This window comes from Diabrotica virgifera, chromosome 3, assembly GCF_917563875.1.
Source record: "Diabrotica virgifera virgifera chromosome 3, PGI_DIABVI_V3a".
NCBI classification, from domain to species: domain Eukaryota; kingdom Metazoa; phylum Arthropoda; class Insecta; order Coleoptera; family Chrysomelidae; genus Diabrotica; species Diabrotica virgifera.
Genome location: NC_065445.1, coordinates 272,304,208 through 272,324,859, shown reverse-complemented (window position 1 = coordinate 272,324,859; position 20,652 = coordinate 272,304,208). Strand labels below are relative to the sequence as shown.

Sequence of the window (20,652 nt, the reverse complement as noted above, 5' to 3'; positions counted from 1 at the left end):
TGTTTGGTACCATTCGATAGATTTTTCAAAAATATTGAATAAGTGTATTTTACAGTTTTTCGATCTGATGTTCATTTCGCGAAATATCGCGGGATTCGTATTTAAAATATTACATTTACCCCCCACCCCTCTCCGTGGGAAGTCGTGTTTGGTATCATTCGATAGATTTTTAAAAAATATTTGGCACATATTTTTTAGATTTTCGAACTGTCGTTCATTTCGCGAAATATTCGCTTTTTTCTTGTGAAACTTTGGGACTCACCCATTTCCTTACGCCCGGCACAAATCGTGAGATTTTTGAAATATACACTCTTTTGTACTAACTTACCTTGTCTTAATCTGACAATTTCGAATTTTTTTAAGGATAGATTTTTTTTTTCGGGCCCCCCTTAACGAACTCCCCTGTGTTAAGGGCCAATATATGGTAGAGGTACATCTGCAGGGTACCAGGTTTCTCCCATATGCTAATCTGACGCGCTCGAGTAACTGCAAAAATCCCCGCTTGGGCTCCCCTACCATAACAATTAATTATTAGAATAATAAAGCCATTATATTAACTTGTTTGTTACAGGTACGACATATTTGGTCACACTGGTTTTTGGAATGCTGATGTCCAACGTGATGCTATACTTCATATCGATTCCAGCCCAGGCTTACATTGCAGGTAGCGTTACTTTAGTAATGATGATCATTTTGCCATTCCTTCCAGAAAGTCCATATTTCTATCTATTGAGGAGTGAGGTCGCGTTGGCGAAAGAGAGTTTACAAAAGTTCAGAGGAAAAGGAGAGGTCGACGACGAAATAGGAAGAATATCCAAGGGTATTATGGAAGAGGAGAAGTACGCAAAAGGAGGTCTCAAAGAACTATTCTTAAAACCACAATACCGCAATTGCTTGTTCCTTGCGCTTTCCATGACAAGTTTACAACAACTGAGTGGTATATTAGGTATACAGTCGTACTGTCAGGAAGTATTTCAAGAAACCAGCGACATTATAGATCCAAAAGTGGCAAATTTGATTTACTATCTACTGTACTTTCTAGCAACTTTGGTTGCCTTGGTTCTTATTGATATCTCAGGAAGAAAACCTTTGGTTCTCTTCTCCTCAGTTGTAGTATGTATCACATTATTTACAATAAGTGCTTACTCTTACATTAAAAACTCAACACACATAGATTTGTCTGGATATGAGTATATTCAGATAGTAGCTATACTAGTTTATATATGCGCCTATAGCATAGGATTAAATTGTGTTCCTATATTAGTTAGTAGTGAGATATTCCCCTCTCACATCAAAAGTAAGGCCTTCTGCGTCATCAACTTGTGCTACAGCGTCGTTTCAACCAGCGTTGTTAAATATTTTAGCTGGAGTGCTAGTACTTTCAGCCTAGCGGTACCGTTCTTCACGTTTGCTATCTTCAGTTTTGCTAGTGTAATTATCCTTTCTATATTTCTACCAGAAACCAAGGGCAAAACCTTGGAAGATGTACAACTGCAGATGAGATCGAATAAATTAAAGAAACTTGAGAAAAATAATTATGTTATATAATTGAGAAATTTCAGTAGAAAGTATCTGAAATGAGGACCAAGTTGAGTGTTCAGAAGTACTTTTGATTAATACTCACATCACATCGTTAACGTATCATCATCTACATTCAGTTAGTTGCGTCCCACACACTTTTCTTTGTCTATTTTCATTTCAGTTTGTCACCTTCGCGATGATGCTTTACATCTCAATGTTATTCCATGCATAGAAATTTTTCTTTGTTCTATTTATAACTTTTTTGCATTTTTAGTAAAGTCACTACTAGATATTTTCTTCTGTGTTTTGTTCAGTTTTTGTTTGTTTCAATTTTCTGTGAGTATTTTTCGTTCTATTTTATTTCTGGTAGGTATCTAAATAAATTTTCTCTTGTCTATTTAGTTTAGGACAAGTTTTTACTGTGTACACATGTACAGTAGCACGTATACAAAACAATCCAACTGATATCGAAGTAAAGGAGTTTTTTGAAAATAGAAGTCTACCAATCTCCCATATAGGAACATATACCTGGGATTAGTTGTAATTGGTTAGGTATTAAGGTAATAAAGGACGAGCATTCTTTCTGATATAGGTACGAAGTTATTAACGTGTTTGGCATGTTTCTTGGTTTAAGATTATACCTACTCCATTTTCGTGTCTTCCATTGAGGTTATCTGAATAATATACATATATGTAATCGTCACTGATTTTACATTCACAGAGTTCGTCCATCTCATTTCACTTATTCCCACCATGTCTATTGTTAGTCTATCCATCTCCTTGATTGCAATATGAGTCTTACCTACATCGTACAATGTTTTAACATTCCATGTACAGATCGTGAGATTTTTATTTATACTAGATAGGCAAAGGATTTCGTCTGTTGGCGACAGAAAAGGCCTTGGTGTCTTGTGATTGTCCTTTACTGCCAGATATTGTTATCTGAATCAAATGATTTATGAAATATGCTTGAAGAAATAGCAAAGTGGAAAAAGTAGTTACGGAACAGTAATTCAAAACATAGAAATAGATTCAATGAAAGCAAATTATCGAAACATCAAGAGGAACGATATAAAAGCATAATTCTTGAAAAAAAAAAATCAATAACAACAATCTGTATTTTTTGTTAAATAAATCTACAAAATACAGACAAATCAAAATAAAGTGTGGAATATTGTAGGAAATTATTTATAGCGTAAACAATAAGATAACTAAGTAACGGTCATAGAGAGGAGTGATATACCAAAAAATTTTAGTCAAATTATTAAATATATTATGCAGACACGATATATTAAATAATAATTCTACAAAGATCGTTTTACACCTAAAAGTCTGGGGATATTTTTTAAGTCTGCTCGTATGGAGAAGATTTTAAACACACATGTCTACCTTTGATTTGAATTTGCCTGTAGAAATATGGTTTATATATGTATATATTATGTATAAGGTATATTGTTAATAATTGTTATTTTAGATCATTTTTATTTATCATGTTATGCATTTCAAATTTTTATCAAATGAGATTTTACATAATTTTTTTTATTTTACATTCAAAAGTTTTTCATAATATGTATTTTTTATAATTGTCCATCTTACATTTTTTTTATATTAAATTTACTGTTTAAAATAGTTTTATGGATAAAAGACTGTGAACCTGTGATTATTGAATAATGTTTGTTTAATAAAAATTTTAAACTCACCCAATGGACTTTTGAATCTTTATTTTAGCCTTGAAGTTGGTTCCATATCTATGCGAGCAGATGTAGAAACATTCGTCTATTATACTCTAATTATTTTGATAAAATCCTGGGGCAAAAAGGCGGAAACCATGGAAAACCAGCAGGAATTTTAAGAGTAGAAAAGCTGTAAGAAATGGAGAAGAGCTAAAAATACAGAAAAACCTGCCAAGAAGTAGAGGACGACCACGGAAAAGATGGATTGATGATGTAGCAGTGGCGGATCCAGCAAGATCCAGCACTGTCAAGAGGAGAGGCCGATTGGCTAAATTTCTATGAAAAATAAATGAATAAATGAATCTTTAAAATGGGGTAAACACTTCTGTTATATGTAGGCATATGAATTTATTAAAAATTCTTAAAATTTATCCACAAGGGAGTGGAAGTACAAAACGTTTTCAGTCAAACTGACCATCAGTGTAAACCTGGAAAAAAGTGAACCATTAAGATTAAAAAGCAAAAGGGTGAAATTTTGACAGTTGAAAAAATAAGAAAGTGTGTACAAGTAATTGTAACTAGCCACTTCAATAGGTGTAAAAACCTCTAAATTACATTATTGTTGCATTCTATATTAAAAAGTAGTCGACATACAGTCGATGTCTTAAGATTTTAAAGATCACATGTGAATGTATTTCATCCTTTCTCGAAAATTGCACAAGGTAATTGTGTTCTAGTGAGAGGTTAACGACCAACTGAATATTAGACAGTTTGGTGCCAGAAATGTATGACAATATGTCATCCACCTAACTTCCTTTGACATCTTGTCATACATTTCTGGCACCAAACTGTCTAATATTTAGTTGGTCGTTAACCTCTCACTAGAACACAAGTACCTTGTGCAATTTTCGAGCAAGGATGAAATACATTCACATGTGATCTTTAAAATCTTAAGACATCGACTGTATGTCGACTACTTTTTAATATAGAATGTAACAATAATGTAATTTAGAGGTTTTTACACCTATTACCCTAAAACCCATTTGCTTTTTAATCTTAGTGGTTCACTTATTTCCAGGTTTACACTGATGATGGTCAGTTTGACTGTTTTGTATTTCCACTCCCTTGTGGATAAATTTTAAGAATTTTTAATAAATTCATATGCCTACATAAAACAGAAGTGTTTACTTCATTCCACGTTGGAATAAATGAATGTTTTTATAATCTTTATATACAACTTGGTTTGAAAGGGGGGACCGATTGCCCCCAATGCCCTCCCCTGGATCCGCCACTGTGATGTAGAAGAAGACCTAAATATTCTAGGGGTCAGAAGATGGAGGGAAGTTGACAGGAATCGACAGGAGTGGCGATGAAAACCTGCCATATCCAGGTCAATGTGGCAACAGACCGATCCGGATACTAAGACCATTTTTTTTATAGTCTCTGAAACGTTTTCTCCTTCATACATTCCAGTAATCAACGCCATCAATAACTTTTGTCGATAGACGCATTTTATAGATTATATACTACATTATTTCGCCCTCTTTTAGTTCTCCTTGTTTGGGTTGAGAGGGTGCGTTGTCCAACAGCAGGACTGCCTTTCTCAGTAGATCCGGACAGCAGAACTGTCCGGATATGGCAGGTTGTACTGTACATAGAAAAATAATTGGAAAAAGAAAATTTCTCAGGAAATGAAGGAAGTATCGAAAAAATATGGCAATAAACTGAGGAGAATATAAAAAGAACATCCAGAGATGTTAACCACAGGTGGTGTGCACATACATGTAAAAATATTTTGAAAAACATTATTTTATTCATGAAAACTGAAAAAGATGATTTCTTGTCATTGAATGTACATATTTAAGGTACTAGTACACTTTAGAAGACCAAAAATAATCATTCTTTTTAAGAATTTTTTTCTCAGAACCTTTATTAAAAATTAACACAAAACTTTTTACATATTAATATCTAACTCTTAGAGAGTACAAAAAATATATCTCTTTTCATGTATGCACTTACACTAATATTGTAGAGGGCGCAAAAGTTGAGGCTTCGAAAATGATGGCTGACAGTTAATCTCAGGATTGGGATATCTGAAACAAAAAAATCGTACTGCATTTGAAAAAGGAAGGTTTCTTACGTGACAATTTACCATAATTTGACCAAAAAATAAAAAATTAATATTTTTTAACCATGAAAAACTGAAGAAAAACAGGTGATTTTTTCACAAAATTTTTTCAAATTTCCATAAAATCTTATTTTGGCAGAATTTTTCACTAACAGTGGTAAATTATCACGTAAGAAACCTTCCTTTTTCAAATGCCGTACGATTTTTTTATTTCAGAGATCCCAATCCTGAGATTAACTGTCCGCCATCAGAACTATTTTTTTTTTCGAGGCCTCGACTTTGGCGCGCTCTACAATATTAGTAAACGTGCATAAGTGAAAGAAGATATATTTTTTGTATTCTCTAAGAGTTAGATATTAATATGTAAAAGGTTTTATGTTCATTTTTAATAAAGAATATGAGAAAAAAAAATCTTGAAAAATGCTTATTTTTGGTCTTCTAAAGTGTACTAGTACACTTCGCGTCAAAAAAAAACTGATACAACTCTTATAACCGAAAATCGTGTTTTTCAAGTTGTGTAAGTTGATCTTGTCACAAGTGTTATTCTAATTTCTAGGGCAACTTTGCCAGTTCAACGAAAATATTATATCAAACTAGGTAACAACAGGGCTGTGTGACAGACCGCATTTTTTAATATACTAAAAACTAAAACAATAATAATTGGAATTTTCCGTCATCTCAATTAAGTATCCATACATTGATTTGTGTTTTATTATAATTTATGAAAATATTTCAATTCAAAAATATTGATAGATAATAAATCTTGACATGACTTTAAATTATTATGTTTAATGTCAAATCGAGAGGTGTGATTGGTTTCTAGTAAATTGTAGGACAAAACTGCATTAAGTTGTGTAGAATAAATAAAACACACTGGAAAAATTAAAAATTTAATTTGGAATTAATACAAAATGAATAACTTTTACAGTGAACAAGTGTTGAATTTAAATATATGTATTACAATTCAAAATATACATTTTAAACGTTATTTTTTCGTATTAAGATTTAGTGCTATTCCGTTATCTGTGATGGCAACAAAGACGTGATTCACGAACAATAATTGTCAGTCTGAACACAGGTTTACATTGGGAAAAAAAGTGTACTAGTTTTATATGACGTGAAGTGTACCTTAATTTCCGCTAATGGACTTATGACTAAATCATGCTTCAATTTTAAGCACTGTGGATGACAATTTGGATATATAAGGCTTTTCCTGTTAACATATTGATGTTTGTGAATTTAATGGTATTAAAACATCGAAATTGACAAAAATGGAGTTTCCCAGTATGCCCACGATATGTTTTTTATTGTCTATTCAGAGTATAAGTCTTAGGATCAGACATCCGCACACAATGTGTTAATGAAATCCCACAATAATTATCACCTTTAAAAAAAAATGTTAAAATATAATGTGATAGTATGTATAATAACGTAATAAAAAGACACAGCTCAATGGCATGCTCATTTAGTACGGTTGCTAACAAAAAATTTAAATAGAGAAGTCATTGAGAACAAGAGAAATATAAGGTAAACCAACATAATAAAAAAAACATTAAATTAGGGACTTAAAGCCTGTTATTCTCATTAGAAGATACATACAATACAAAGGTACTTATAATATTCTGTTTAAATTAAAATATATCACTAACACTTCTTACACTTAATTATTTTACCATGGTCTAACTTTGGACTGTGTTGCATGGGTAAGAATCCATGTATTCTTGGGATCTTTGGCCATCGACATCTGTTTGTGTCTCGGATGTGTTTTACAAAGGTTGTACATTCTTTGTTCCCTCATGACCATGAAACAATCTTTGCACCTTCTTTTCACTCTTCCAACTATTTTAAAGCCACACGAAGGAACTACATTTAAAGATACTGGTTTTAAAAATGTACTTTGTATTATACTTGATGCAATTGGTGTACTAAGCTGAGAAAAGGAGGCTTTTGTGAAGGAGGGTATCCTTTTAGAAAGCGTAATAACAGAGTTTACCAAAATCGGAAACATTTTATTTCTGAAATAAATAAAAAAGAAATGATGTAGTTAACTAAAATGTTTAAAGAATTTAAACGTACCTATTTAGTGTTCAAATTGTTATAAAATTAGTTTGAATTCATAACTGATTGTACATAACCACACTTTTCTATTTATTCACATCCAATTTCACATCACTGTGATGTGATGTGTCAAAATGGTTCACTTACAGATATGCAACTTGAATTACAAATTGGATCGAATATACAGGGTATTTACAAATTTTTTTTCATAAAAACTTGTAGAGCGTTTTGTTAAAATATAAGTGATCTAAAGCTTTTCTAAAAACGGTTCTCGGCTGTGAATTATAAATCAGGCTTTTTCTGCATCAGCATTACAATTTAGATGAACATTGATGTTTATTTGGGTTTATATGCCTGCGGACACTGTGTAGATGAACATTGTTAGATATTTATACAAAAGCGCATATAACTCTGATTCTACTTAACCAATCTTTGAAAATTTAGTCTTGTTAAAAAAGGTTCTTTTCCAGCAATTTTGACGAAATCTAATACGTGAAATTTACTCCAGAGGACGTCAGTTTTTGTCAAATTTTCTTTGGAAAATATTAAATGAATGTATTTAGGACCAGAAAGTTATAATAGAACTTTCCTCCATCGCAATAGTCACTACCACTACATAGTAACGGTGGTCCTGCATTTCAGCAGTATTTTCTATAATATATATTATTATAAAATTTATGAGTATTATAAAATGTACAATATTTTTCATCATATCCTTTGTTTTTATTCCCTACGATGGTTCCATCTTGCCTAATTACATTCCTGCTTAACTGTTTATTATCTTCTTCAGCCTGTTTGCATCCACTCCTGGAGTAAGGCCTCCCGATGAATTCTCCACTAGTTTTCCCCTAACTTTTGCTTTAATGTCGTCTAACGTGAAATTCACACTGGGATTGCAGTACGGTTAAGATAGGAATGCGCATTCAGTTTGCCACAGTTCCTGTGCGACGCTCTTGAGAGAGCAATCAACAACTGGTGAAGACCGACAACCCTGTGCGCTTATTCCCCATTAGAAATGTATTGCCCTATCTTAGCCGTACTGCATTCTCGGTGTGAATTTTTCAATAGTCATCGTTTTTGTGGCCTTCCTCTACTATGACTGTGTTTGCGTGGTCTCCAATGTATAATTTTTCTCGGCCACCTGTCGTTGTTTTGCCGTGCCCTACCCAGTTCCATTTCATTTACTGTTCATTATAATTTGGTCTAAATATTATTTAGATTTTTATTTATTTATTTATTTATTAACGGGATACCACCCAATTCAATATATACACAAAATATTATAATTATCTAGTGATACGATAAATATAAAGATATAGTAAATATGTATGACAAAAATTGGCGATGCAGATATATAGAAAAAACAAATATTAAAATAATACAAAGTAAATAACAAATATAAATCACATAAGATTACAAATATTTTTTTAAACACTGTCTACAAACATTTTCCGAAGCGCACAGCAACAAATCAAGGTCTATTCTATTTCTATCTAGAATGATTCTACTCAGCGGAGAATGCCTACCAAAGTTGCAGCGATGAAATTTAATTGCAAAATTTTGGGATGTTCTAGTAACTCTAGAGGGAACATTAAAGTCAATTAGAGACAGTAAATCATTGCAATTAATTTTTGAATTCAGTAGTTTATGAAGAAACAAAACATCAGCATACATCCGTCTGGAAGATAGCCTAGGAAGGTTTAGTTTATTTCTAATTTCTGAGTAGGAATGGTCACTTAAAGGTTTGTGTAATTTAAAACTTAAGTACCTAATGAATTTATTTTGGACTTTTTCAAGCTTGGCTATATGGACTTCATAAGTGGGTGACCAAACAACTGAGCAATACTCAAGAACAGATCTAACTAGGGAAATGTAAATCAGTCTGATGGAATTAATTTTATGCAAACATCTAGAAGTTCTAATTTTAAATGCCTGGTTATTCACATAATCAAAATGAGCGCAAAAATTTAGTTTGGAATCTAATTGAACACCTAGATCTCTTACAGTTGATACAGCCTTCAGTGGTTCTTCAGCTAATTTGTAATTATAAAAAAGGTTGTTAATTCTTCTATCTTCTACAGAAACTAATAAAATGACATTTTCCAACATTAATGCTCATTTGGTTCCAATTGCACCATGCCATAATTTTGTTAATATCATTTTGAAGTTTTTCACAATCTGTGACGGATTCGATAATTCTATAGATTTTTAAATCATCAGCAAATAGCAGAAATTTAGAGTGAATTTGAGATTTAATGTCATTAACAAATATATTAAAAAGGAAAGGCCCTAAGTGGCTTCCTTGTGGAACGCCAGATGTTACGGAAATTTCACTAGATTGAAAGTATTTAATTTTAACAAGTTGTATTCTGCTAGTTAGGTAACTACATAACCAGTTATACAGATTGCCCGTAAATCCAATAGCTTTAAGCTTGCTACACAACAATTTATGATTCACAGTGTCAAAAGCTTTGGAGAAATCTGTATAAATAGCATCCACCTGTAGTCTCCTTTCCAAAGCATCAGATATGTATTGCGTGAAAAGTAAAAGATTTGTAGAAGTTGATCTACCTGAAAGAAAACCATGTTGCTCTTCAATTAGTACATTGCATAAAGGTGTTTTAATAGAGTCCCATATTATACTCTCTAGAATTTTAGGAATAGTAGAAAGAATGCTATTGGTCTGTAGTTAGCTATATTACTGCTGTCACCTGATTTATGAATAGGAACAATAAAACTAGATTTCCACAAACTTGGACAAATACCTGAATCAAGTGAATGAGAAAACAGAAAATATAAGGAACGGGTTAAAGTACATCTACAATTTTTTAATAGTATAGGTGGAATTCCATCTGGTCCAGAGCCTTTAAAAATGTCTAAATTGGCTAATTTTTCAAATATGATTTCAATAGGTACATTACAAGAATTTAGACTCACTGTTTTTTCATATTCTAAGGTGGGCTGTATTAAATCATCATTTACTCTGTAAATATTTTGAAAGCATTGCGCAAAATTATTAACGATATCCGCACCATTATTAAGCAGAGTGTTTCCAAGAAACATAGTGTTTGGTAGACCATTATTTTTGCGTTTGCTGTTAACAAAATTCCAAAAGTGCTTGTATTATAATTGGGTCCACCGTCCGTTATTCATTCTGGATACATGGCCCGCTCAGTTTCACTTCAACAATGCCATGTGCTCCATGATATCTGTGACCCCTGACCTTATTTCCTCGTTCCTAATCCTGTCTCTGAGAATCAGCCCAAGTCACGGGTGTTCCATTCTTCTTTGGGCCACTCGGAGTTTGGCTAATGTGGCCTGGATTAAGAAAGTATTTTCGTCGCCGTAAGTCATGATGGAAGCGCACTTGGCTTGAAAGTCTTCTTTTTGAAAATAACTCGAGATGTTGCTCTTGAAGATGTCGGATAGACCCATATGCGGCCCATGCCAAAGTGATTCTTTCTTTGCAGTTTGGTTGTACCCATGATACTATAAATAACAAGATAATATATTGCGCATCTCGAAGAGAAGGGAGTCGTGACGAAACTGGAGACCCAAGTTCGTAATGTCCGATTAGTTTGAATTGCTCGCGGTTGTATAGTCCAGTGTGTATGGTCGCCCCCGTTAGGTAAATTATTCCGATTCGATTTTTTTGCACAAACTTACTAAAAAAAGAGTTCCTTATAACAAATACGCAGGGTGCCGCGGTCAGAAAATTGTTTAAACAACTTTTTTAAACAAATTCAAAAAATTAATTTTTTCAATTCGTTCAATTTTTTTACATAAACGCGAAAATCGCCATTTTCAAGACTTAATAACTCATTTAATAGTTATTTATGATATAAGTGTTAAAAGTACAATTTTAAGGCACGCATGTCAAGGTTTTCGCTTCGCTTCCGTGCTCCGTGTAATAGGGCTTTTCATCGATTGTCATTTGTTTCGAGCTTCTGTCATTATTAGGGAGCGGATTTTATGCTAAATGCATATTGCATGCATATTTCGCATATTTGAGAACTTTACTAAATTTTGCATATTTTTAAAGAAACATGCATATTTTGTGCCTATTTAAAAACATATAAGCCCAAAAAAAAAATTTTAATATTTTAATTCGACACAAAAAATTTCCCCGTACAAGCTGTCGTATCTATTAATTCGAGAACTATCTGAAGAGAGACGGATCATTCACTGCCTTTTCATTTTTTCTTAGAAAATACCCGATCTTTACACAAAGTACTTATAGTGCTTATGGTATGCCGTTATAAAATGATTGTAAGATGTTAAAATGATGGAGGATGGTTTACCGGGAAATCCGAATTTTATTTACTTTTATTATATTTAGTAGGTACCTATAATTCTGGTGATTCTTTTAAATCCCCTATTGTTAAGAGAATTTACACCTTTAACCATAGTTTTACAATTTTCTGACGGAAATTGAAATATTTATGCTTTAGATCAGATCCCGTAAATCAGTAAAATTATTTACCTTTAGTCGGTCAATGCGAATGTTTAATTTTTGTTTAATACTTCTGTTTGTGAATAGTGCAATATGCCGAAAGAATCTAGCCTGGTTTATTCCTGGATCAGAACCTATCCCGAGCTTCATTACAGCAATGGAAACTTATTCTGCAAAGCATGTAGTAAAATGGTGAGTTTTAAGATTGCTTTCTTCCTCTTTGTTCTTTAATACATGCCTAATATTTGGCTGCTTGCTCATTAAAGTTTACTTACTTACTTAGTCCTAAGCCTTTCTACCTTTAAGGCTGGGGGGAGTTTAATTTGGCATTGTAGCCTCCATGTTAACCGATCTTTTGTTTTTCCCCTGCACTCTCGTTTCGAACATTCGTTTTTTTAGTCTCACGTTCGACATTCTACACACGTGCCCGAACTATCTAAGTTGTCCATATACAATTTTTTCGTTGATTGGTTCTAGTTTTAGGGTTTTGTCTGATTGTTTCGTTTTGTACTTTGTCTGTCCTCTTTCTGTTTGCTATTTTCCTCAGGAATCTCATTTCCATAGCATTGACTCTGGATTTTTGTCTCCCCGTTAATGTCCATGTCTCGCTGCTATATATGATTGTTGGTCTAACTACTGATCTAAGGACTACCGTTTTTACTTTCCCCGGTATCTCTTTTTCCACAAAAATTTGGAAAAACACATTGTAGAGAATTATAATTATAAAAAAAGATATATATACTTATATTGTTGTTTTATTTTAAATAGGTAACTACTGGTATCAGTTTTTGTAAAAGATGTGAATAAATTGCATATATAAAAAAATAATGATTTTATTTGAAAGATAATAAATAAGATTGGCGCCCCTCCCTATAAAAGAACCCCCTAGAATAGAATAGAACAGAAAATTTGTGGTTTCCGAAATGCGCATCTTTTGAATTTTTGTGCATATCTTGCGCATATTTCGTAATTTTTTACTGCATATATATGCGCATATTTCCTCAAAATTGATCGCATATAAATCCGCTCCCTAGTCATTATGTTGTATAATCTGTGTATAATATTAATATACATGGATTATACTACATATGACAGAAGCTCGAAACAAATGACTGTGAATCAAAAGCCCTATTCGCTTCGCTCATTCTGCAATTCACATGAGTGCCTTAAAAATGTACTTTTAACACGTATATCATATGTACAATATTCTTTCTACAAACGTGTTAAAAATGTTTAATTTAAAGTTAAAAAAAGGTTAAATCTAGTTTAAATTAAATTTTAAAAAACCTTTAATTCATTGAAAGGAGATAGTTTTAAATTGCATCGTATATTACGGACCTTAGCAACAATTGCTGACTTAATTGTTAACGGAAGGTTTGAAGCATCTGTCAGACGTCTGTTAGTTTTTTAAAACGCGGTTGTGGATTTTTCGTTAAAATGAATGAAGAAATTGATTTTTCAAATTGCGCAAATTGTACTACGTGTTAATAAATGAAATATAAATATTTTGACGTTTGCTGTCAAAATTTGACATTTCACTTTTAACTACAGTGTCTTAAAAATTTTAAAGCACCCGGTGCTTTAAAGTGATATTTTTAAGGCTCCTATGGAGTGGTAGAAATTGCATTTTTAACACGTTTGTAGAAAACAATTGTTACTATGAAAATTATAAGTGACCAAATCAAAGTTTAAAGTCCACCCTACAAGATCCTGAAGGATTTTTGAAGTTATACTTCTTTACGGGCGTAATGACGGTGAAATTTTATATGGGGAAACCTAGCGACCGGGCGCATGCGCATTATAACTTTGTTCTGATTGGATGTTCAAATGACATGACAAAAATTATCCAATATGGCAGCTGTGGCACAGCTGTGGGACTGCGTTTGGTTATAATGTATGCTTGTTGCGTTTTAAAATTTGTAGGAAGAGAAACAACAAACAAAAAGTTAGTTAATGGTTATACTGCCTTTTTAAATAGTTTTCATATTATATTTTTGGACTTATTTACATAGAAGAGATGATTGTTTCATGCCAATGTGAAAGCTCATCAAACTGTGCCTAGTATGAGTGCCGCAGATCTCGCTTATTCAAAGCTAAAGAATCTTTCACTGGTAAGTGTTTTATAAATAGTTGATCAAATTTTGTTATGATATTTGAACATAGCCACTTTGCACGACGCAAGTGATTGCGAAATTTATTAGTCGTTATACGGGCTCCGATACCTACCTTGAACCTACCAAAATACATAAGTAGTATGTAATACTTTTATTTACATAATTTATATTTATATTTACATAATATATTGTCTTCTTACTCTATGTTTTGTTGTATTTTTTCAATTCTAAATCATTTCAATTCAAAATCAAAATAATTTAATTTACATAAGTTAAAAATGTCAAAAGGTTAATCTGTTTAGTTAGACGATCTTCGCACATAATGACAAGCTGTCTCTGTGGCGCAGTTTTAATACGAGAGAATCCCAATACAACGCAAATACCAGCCGCGTGGTAAGTTGGTTCGAATCCCAATAGAAACTTTTATTTTTTTATTTTTTTTTTATACATTTTATGATTGTAAGTATATTTATTATATAATTTTATTTTCAGAAAATACGTATTTAGTTAAAAAAATTTCCGACAATTAATGTTCAGAAATCATTTGTGGCATTTTTAGTGTGTTTGTGTGTGTTTTATTTTTTTATTATTTTAATTTTTGGCACTGTTTTAATAAAAATGTTTGAGAAGTAGTAAGTATAAATTAATTTAATATTTAAATAAAATATAAATAAAAAGTATATTAATTTCGTTTATAATCATATAATCATATAATAGAAGTATAACTTCTTACGTGCGTACAAAGTACACACACATTCTTTTTTGTCATTATTTTATTACTAAGCTGTTATTTTTAATGATTAACAATGAGGGCTAACTGCGTATAGGCGGCCGTCAATAATGAGTGCGAAAGAGATCCACCATTCCGGCCGTCTAATGGTGCATCTCACCTGTACTCACATTGACGGCGGCCTCACTTAGCGCTCATGGTTAACAATTAAAAATGACAGCTCAGTAATAAAATAATGACAAAATTTCTTCAGAATCCTGTAGTAGGGGCTTTCAACTTTGATTCAGTCACTTCTTTTCTTGACTTTCATAATAATAGTTTTTAACCGAGTTATTAAGCCTTGAAAATGGCCATTTTTGCGTTTTTCAAATTTTAAATCGAGTACATATATCTCAACAACAGTCAATTTTAGAGAAAAATTACAAGAGACCTTTTTGGCTCATAATGACCAAAAGAACCTAAAAAAATTATACAAAGTGAAAAATTGATTTTTTGAACAATTTTCCGACCGCGGCACCTCCCTGCACTTCCTGTATTTGTTATAAGGAACTCATTTTAAGTAAGTTTGTGCAAAAAAATCGAATCGGAATATGTTACCTAACGGAGGCGATGATACAGCCTGAACTATAAGCTAACAACAAGAATTCAAGTTCCGGTCTCCAGTTACGTCATGCGATGCGCGAACTCTGACGTATTTGCGCTACGGGAAGCTACTATCTTATAGTATCATGGTTGTACCTATGGTTTGTTTTTAAACCAGGAGTGATTCAAATTTCCCGCGCTGTATTGCTTGTTTGTAATTGGTCCAAACGCAGGCAAGTTTACTCCACTGTTATAAAATTTTGACATTAATCACGTTTTATCAAATGTTGACACTTTTGGCATTTCAAAGGTTAATTAAGTTATATCGGCGATTTTTTGTGTTTTCTGCGTTATTGCTTTAATTTTTAGTTTTTTAGTCTGCTTTTATATAAAAATTAATTGTTTTTAGAACTCTTTAGCGACGTATTAATATATTATTTATTGATTACCGTTGAGTGCCGACATGATCAACCAAAAAAGATTTGGTGATTTTTCTAGTGACTTTCTTGGGTGTGAATCTGTCTTTTTAGTTTACTCCTCTTGGTTAAAAAATAAACCATAGTAATTTTGATTTCATGATCTAAGTATTTATATTTATGAACTAATGCTATTTCATTCCAGTCGACTTTTGAATTTTCTCTTGGTACCAGACTTGACATGTATGGTCTTCATAAAATTTATGTTCAAACCAACTTCCTTACAGGCGGTATGCAACTCAGTAAGCATAGTTCCAATCTCTTATCTGTTGTCAGAACTACGCAAATCGTAGATGGGAGAGCATTTCGCACCACTCAAAATGTTTGAAATCATGTTCCAGTACTGCAGTAAAGAGTTTGAGAGATAACATGTCTCCTTGTTCGATTCCTCTTTTGATTTTTATAGATTTCGTATCTTTGTGTAATTTTACAATTATTTTACAAAATTAATTTGAGAAATTTTAATTTTTATTTGCATTGTATGTTTTCAAGTAGTTTGGAGTACCGAGAATCTATAAGCCTTTCATTTCCCGCTTCTACTGTCTCATTACGGTGTTAATTTCTATCCGTAACATTATTTCCTAATTTAAAAAATCTTCTGTTAAACCTTTTCATCTACAATGCCTAGTTTTTTCACAATATAGAAAGTAATGAAAAATGCTTTTTTTGCAATGTTATAAAAAACCATGACACAGTAAAAATTCCGATACTCACGACATTGTATTTACTTCCACAGACATTCGTTATACAGTGAGCACGTAAAGGTTGGAATAAATTCATTTTCTCGAGAATAGACGATTTTGGAAAAAATCCTGAAATAGGTCAATTTTCATTTTTAAATTACGACGTTTTGGCATATATCTTATACTAGTGACGTCACACATCTGGGCGTGATGACGTCATCGATGAGTTTTTTAAATGAAAATAGGGATCGTCTGATAGCTCATTTGAAAGGTAATTCAATTCTCTATTCAGTAATATAAACATTAACATAATTATTTATACAGGGTGTCCAAAAATTTTTTTTAATTAAATTTATTGACAAAAAGAAGAATGTGTGTAATTTATTTAATTCAAAATACATTTTACTGCTATCAGAAAAAATAAATATTTTTTTGATTAAATTCAATATTAAAGCAGCCACCCACAAGCCTCGTGGCAGTTTGAACATTTAATTTAAGCGTAAAGCCATGATTATTTTTCAAATAAACATTTTTTACTGTTTTCTAAGAGCAGTAAAATGTATTTTGAATTAAATAAATTACATACATTCTTCTTTTTATGTCAATAAATTTATTCCAAAAAAAATTTTTTTTGGACTCCCTCTATAAATAATTATATTAATGTTATCACACGATTAATGAGCTATCACACGACCCCTATTCTCATTTAAAAAAATCATCAATGACGTCATCACGCCCAGATGGGTGACGTCACTAGTATGATATATATGCCAAAAAGTCGCAGTTTAAAAATAAAAATTAACCTGTTTCAGGATTTTTTTCCAAAATCGTCCATTCTCGAGAACATGAATTTATTCCAACCTTTATGTGCTCACTATATAAATGATATAAATGCTTCGTTTTCTGGGGAAATAGGAAAAAAGGTAGTTCGAAGGGATTGTATGACCAATTCGTAAATAAATATAGAAAAAATTCTTTATTTTTATCATGTTACATTACTTAAAAATGATGAACTGACGCACCAAGTGATACTGAAATGCCATCACTTTTCATCAGTCTTGAGCTGAAAGGTCTGCTGACGCGCACTAGAACAGACACTATTTACAAGCGTTCATTTTGCTATTTTATATCACCAAACGGTTCCGGAGTTCCTTTATTTGCACTGCACAGATAGATGATCACTCAGTATCAGTTAATCTGAAAGTTATTATGACAAATTCTCATGTTGGATGATGATTCTTGACTTGATTTTTTAAAATATACCTGAGACCGGCCACGTATGTATGTAATATATTTTTTAATAATTAATCAAACATAATTTAAAACGAGTTTTTTTTGTAAATTTTGAATAAAAATCAACATGAAAATTTTTTTATGATGATGTAGATCTCTCTTTGGTGTTTCTAAACAGCCAAGAAGAATCTAAAACAAAAAAATTAAATTACAAACAAATTATGATGCATAATAGTCAGATATGAGGAAAGGAAATTTATATTTGCTTCCTCTTTTATTTAAACAAGGATACTGGGTTAATAACTATATTTTTTGACAAATACAAGCCGTTAGATACAACTATTACTCACATTTTTTCTTTTGGAACACCCTGTATTTTATGGAATTAAAACTTAAAAGAAGTTTACCACATCATTTATACAGGGTGAATTTTAGTGCGACGTTAGTCTATAATTCCATTATGGTACAGAATATACAAGGTGTTTAATTGGAAAACGGAAATACTTGAATGGTGAGTAGAGGTCACCGATGCGGTTCTAGATATGCTACATTTATTGTTCACCGATTTTTAAAACTGTTACTAAGAATTTTATCGATTTTGCCCATTTCTATTTGAACCCATAACTTTAAAACCACCTTGTATATTTTTTGATATTTGTTACACATATGTCTCATTTAAAAACCAAAACAACCAACCAGTAATCACAAGAAAAATCCAGGTCCGGACTAAAAAAAATTATAAATTCATTGTGACCTTGAAACAACACCCTGTATATCGAAATTTTCAAAATCCATTTGCATATTTGAAAAGAGCACAAAAAATTAAGTGTAATGGTTTGCTTAAATTTTTTGGCCAGACAATTTAATCACTTTAATTTTGAAATTCTATTGAAATTTTTAAGAATTCTGAGATAAAGCACATATTATTAACTTTTAATAATAAATTATTAAAGTTAATGAAAAAATACTCATTTCAAAAATATTCAATCCTTATTCGATATATTCCCAATATTCGATCCCTCAAAAATCCAGGTCGGGATTAACAAAAAAATATAAAGCAATTGTTACCTTGAAACAACACCCTGTGTATTGATTTTTTCAATATACGATTGCACATGTGAAGAGAGTACAAAAAACTATGTTTAATGACCTGCTTCAAATTTCGACATAATTTCAAAATTAAAGCTATTAATCTGGTAAAAAAATTGAAGCAAACCATTAAACTTAATTTTTTGAACACTTTTCAACTGTACAAACGGATTTTAAAAATTTCAATAGGTATACAGGGCGTTGTTTCAAAGTCACAATTATTGTTTTGTTAATCCGACCCTGGATTTTTGTTGTGATTTGTAATTGGGTCGTTTGAATGTCGTAACAAGTATTGATTATTTTTAAAATGAATATTTATCTAACTTTAATGATTTATTATTAAAAGTGCCTTAAAAATCTTTTATATTTTTAATTTCAGACTTCTTAAAAATGTCAATATAATTTCAAAATTAAAGTGATTATAAATTGTCTGGCCAAAAAACTGAAGTGAACCATTACACTTAATTTTTTGTACTCTTTTAAAATATGCAAACGTAATTTGAAAATTTCAATATACAGGGTGTTGTTTCAAGGTCACAATGAATTTATATTTTTTTTTTAGTCCGGACCTGGATTTTTCTTGTGGTTACTAGTTTGGTGGTTTGGTTTCTAAATGAGACACATGTGTGCCAAATATCAAAAAAATGTACAAGATGGTTCTAAAGTTATGGGGTCCAGATAGAAATGGGTAAAAAAAGATAAAATACTCAGTAACTCGGTTATAAAAATCGGTGAGAAATAAAATGTAGTATATCAAGAACCGCATCAGTGATCTCTATTCACCATTCAAGTATTTCCGTTTCCCAATGAAACGCCCTGTATAAAAAAGTTATTTGGAAAAAATATAGGCGATGATATTCTCCAAGCTTGAATATTATGCAGAATTCTACAGGGTGTTTAATAACTACGTGATAAAGTACACACGAAATTTGAGCAAGCACTTTAAAAGTAAAATTCTGATCATTTTGAAAGAACATGTTTGAGACAAGTTGAAAATATTTAGAACTACAAAAAATAACACACTTTTAAAATGATAATGTTATTTTAGATGGAATTTTTCGATAAAATTTGACAAAAGCATAAGAGAACATTTAAGGGAGACTACGTTCAGAAATAAATCGCCAGTTTTCAAAAAATTTCCTTTTCCTTTTGAAGGCTAAGTACTTATCGGACTGCCCTATTGTGCGTCCCACCTTGACTTTACAGTACAGGTTCTTATGACCAACAGTGATGCCAAATTTTATCAGAAACAGGTTTTAAGCAAACATACTTTTTTCTATAGGACAACTATTAATAACTTAGGAATTAATATTATTGACATTTTGTGGCTGTCAAGGGTTCTAAAACATATTTTTTTTCGACAAATACCTTTATGTGAACAAAATAAAAATAATTTTGTATAAAACATTTATATAATAATGTATTTAAGCGCATAAATATGTTAAACCTTAGTAAATACGTAGGTACCTACAGAAATAATTAAAATACATTTAAACGATTTATATTTTAGCTTCTTTCTATAATCCCGTCTTCCTCACTTTCACTGCCACTGTCGTAGGGTGTAAACACATTAAAATGACATTAATTTCATCTTGGAAATCAGTCATAATAACAATAAACACATTAAAATGACATTAATTTCATCTTCGATTTTAATTACATTTTAATTACATTTTAATGTGTAAACACATTAAAATGACATTAATTTCATCTTGGAAATCAGTCATAATAACAATAAAATTTTAGTAATTTTTAAGAGGTTTTTTTTTCTTTTGACTATTTTGATCTGTTTGCAATAGTAGGTATAGATAGACACTTGTTTATTTAGTATTAAGTAAATTAGAATAATATGTTTTTCTTTTTAATCATTTGTATTAGGTTTAATAGTTTTTTTGTATTAGTATTAATTATT

The 20,652-nt window shown here is 31.4% G+C and overlaps 2 protein-coding genes and 1 non-coding gene across 4 annotated transcripts in view; 1 reads left to right on the top strand and 2 right to left on the bottom strand.

Moving 5' to 3' along the window:
- The window catches only part of LOC114325558 (facilitated trehalose transporter Tret1), a 34,708-nt gene extending 31,488 nt beyond the window's left edge, over positions 1-3,220 (top strand). Inside the window, exon 4 of the mRNA XM_050647407.1 lies at positions 572-3,220. Coding sequence (XP_050503364.1) covers positions 572-1,548 — 977 coding nt within the window. The 3' untranslated portion in view covers positions 1,549-3,220. The remainder of the gene's footprint in view (positions 1-571) is intronic.
- Positions 3,221-6,879: 3,659 nt separating this feature from the next.
- On the bottom strand, positions 6,880-7,782 carry LOC114325560 (uncharacterized). Its single transcript, XR_007697351.1, has 2 exons — positions 7,399-7,782; positions 6,880-7,337 (listed from the first exon to the last, which is right to left on the bottom strand). It is a non-coding gene; the product is annotated as an uncharacterized LOC114325560 (transcript).
- A 9,593-nt stretch (positions 7,783-17,375) lies between these two features.
- Positions 17,376-20,652, bottom strand: part of LOC114325561 (importin subunit beta-1) — a 62,853-nt gene continuing 59,576 nt past the window's right edge. For both annotated transcript variants that reach the window (XM_028273641.2, XM_028273642.2), the window contains exon 10: positions 17,376-17,840. In XM_028273641.2, the coding sequence (XP_028129442.1) occupies position 17,840 (1 nt within the window). In that variant the 3' untranslated portion in view covers positions 17,376-17,839. The remainder of the gene's footprint in view (positions 17,841-20,652) is intronic.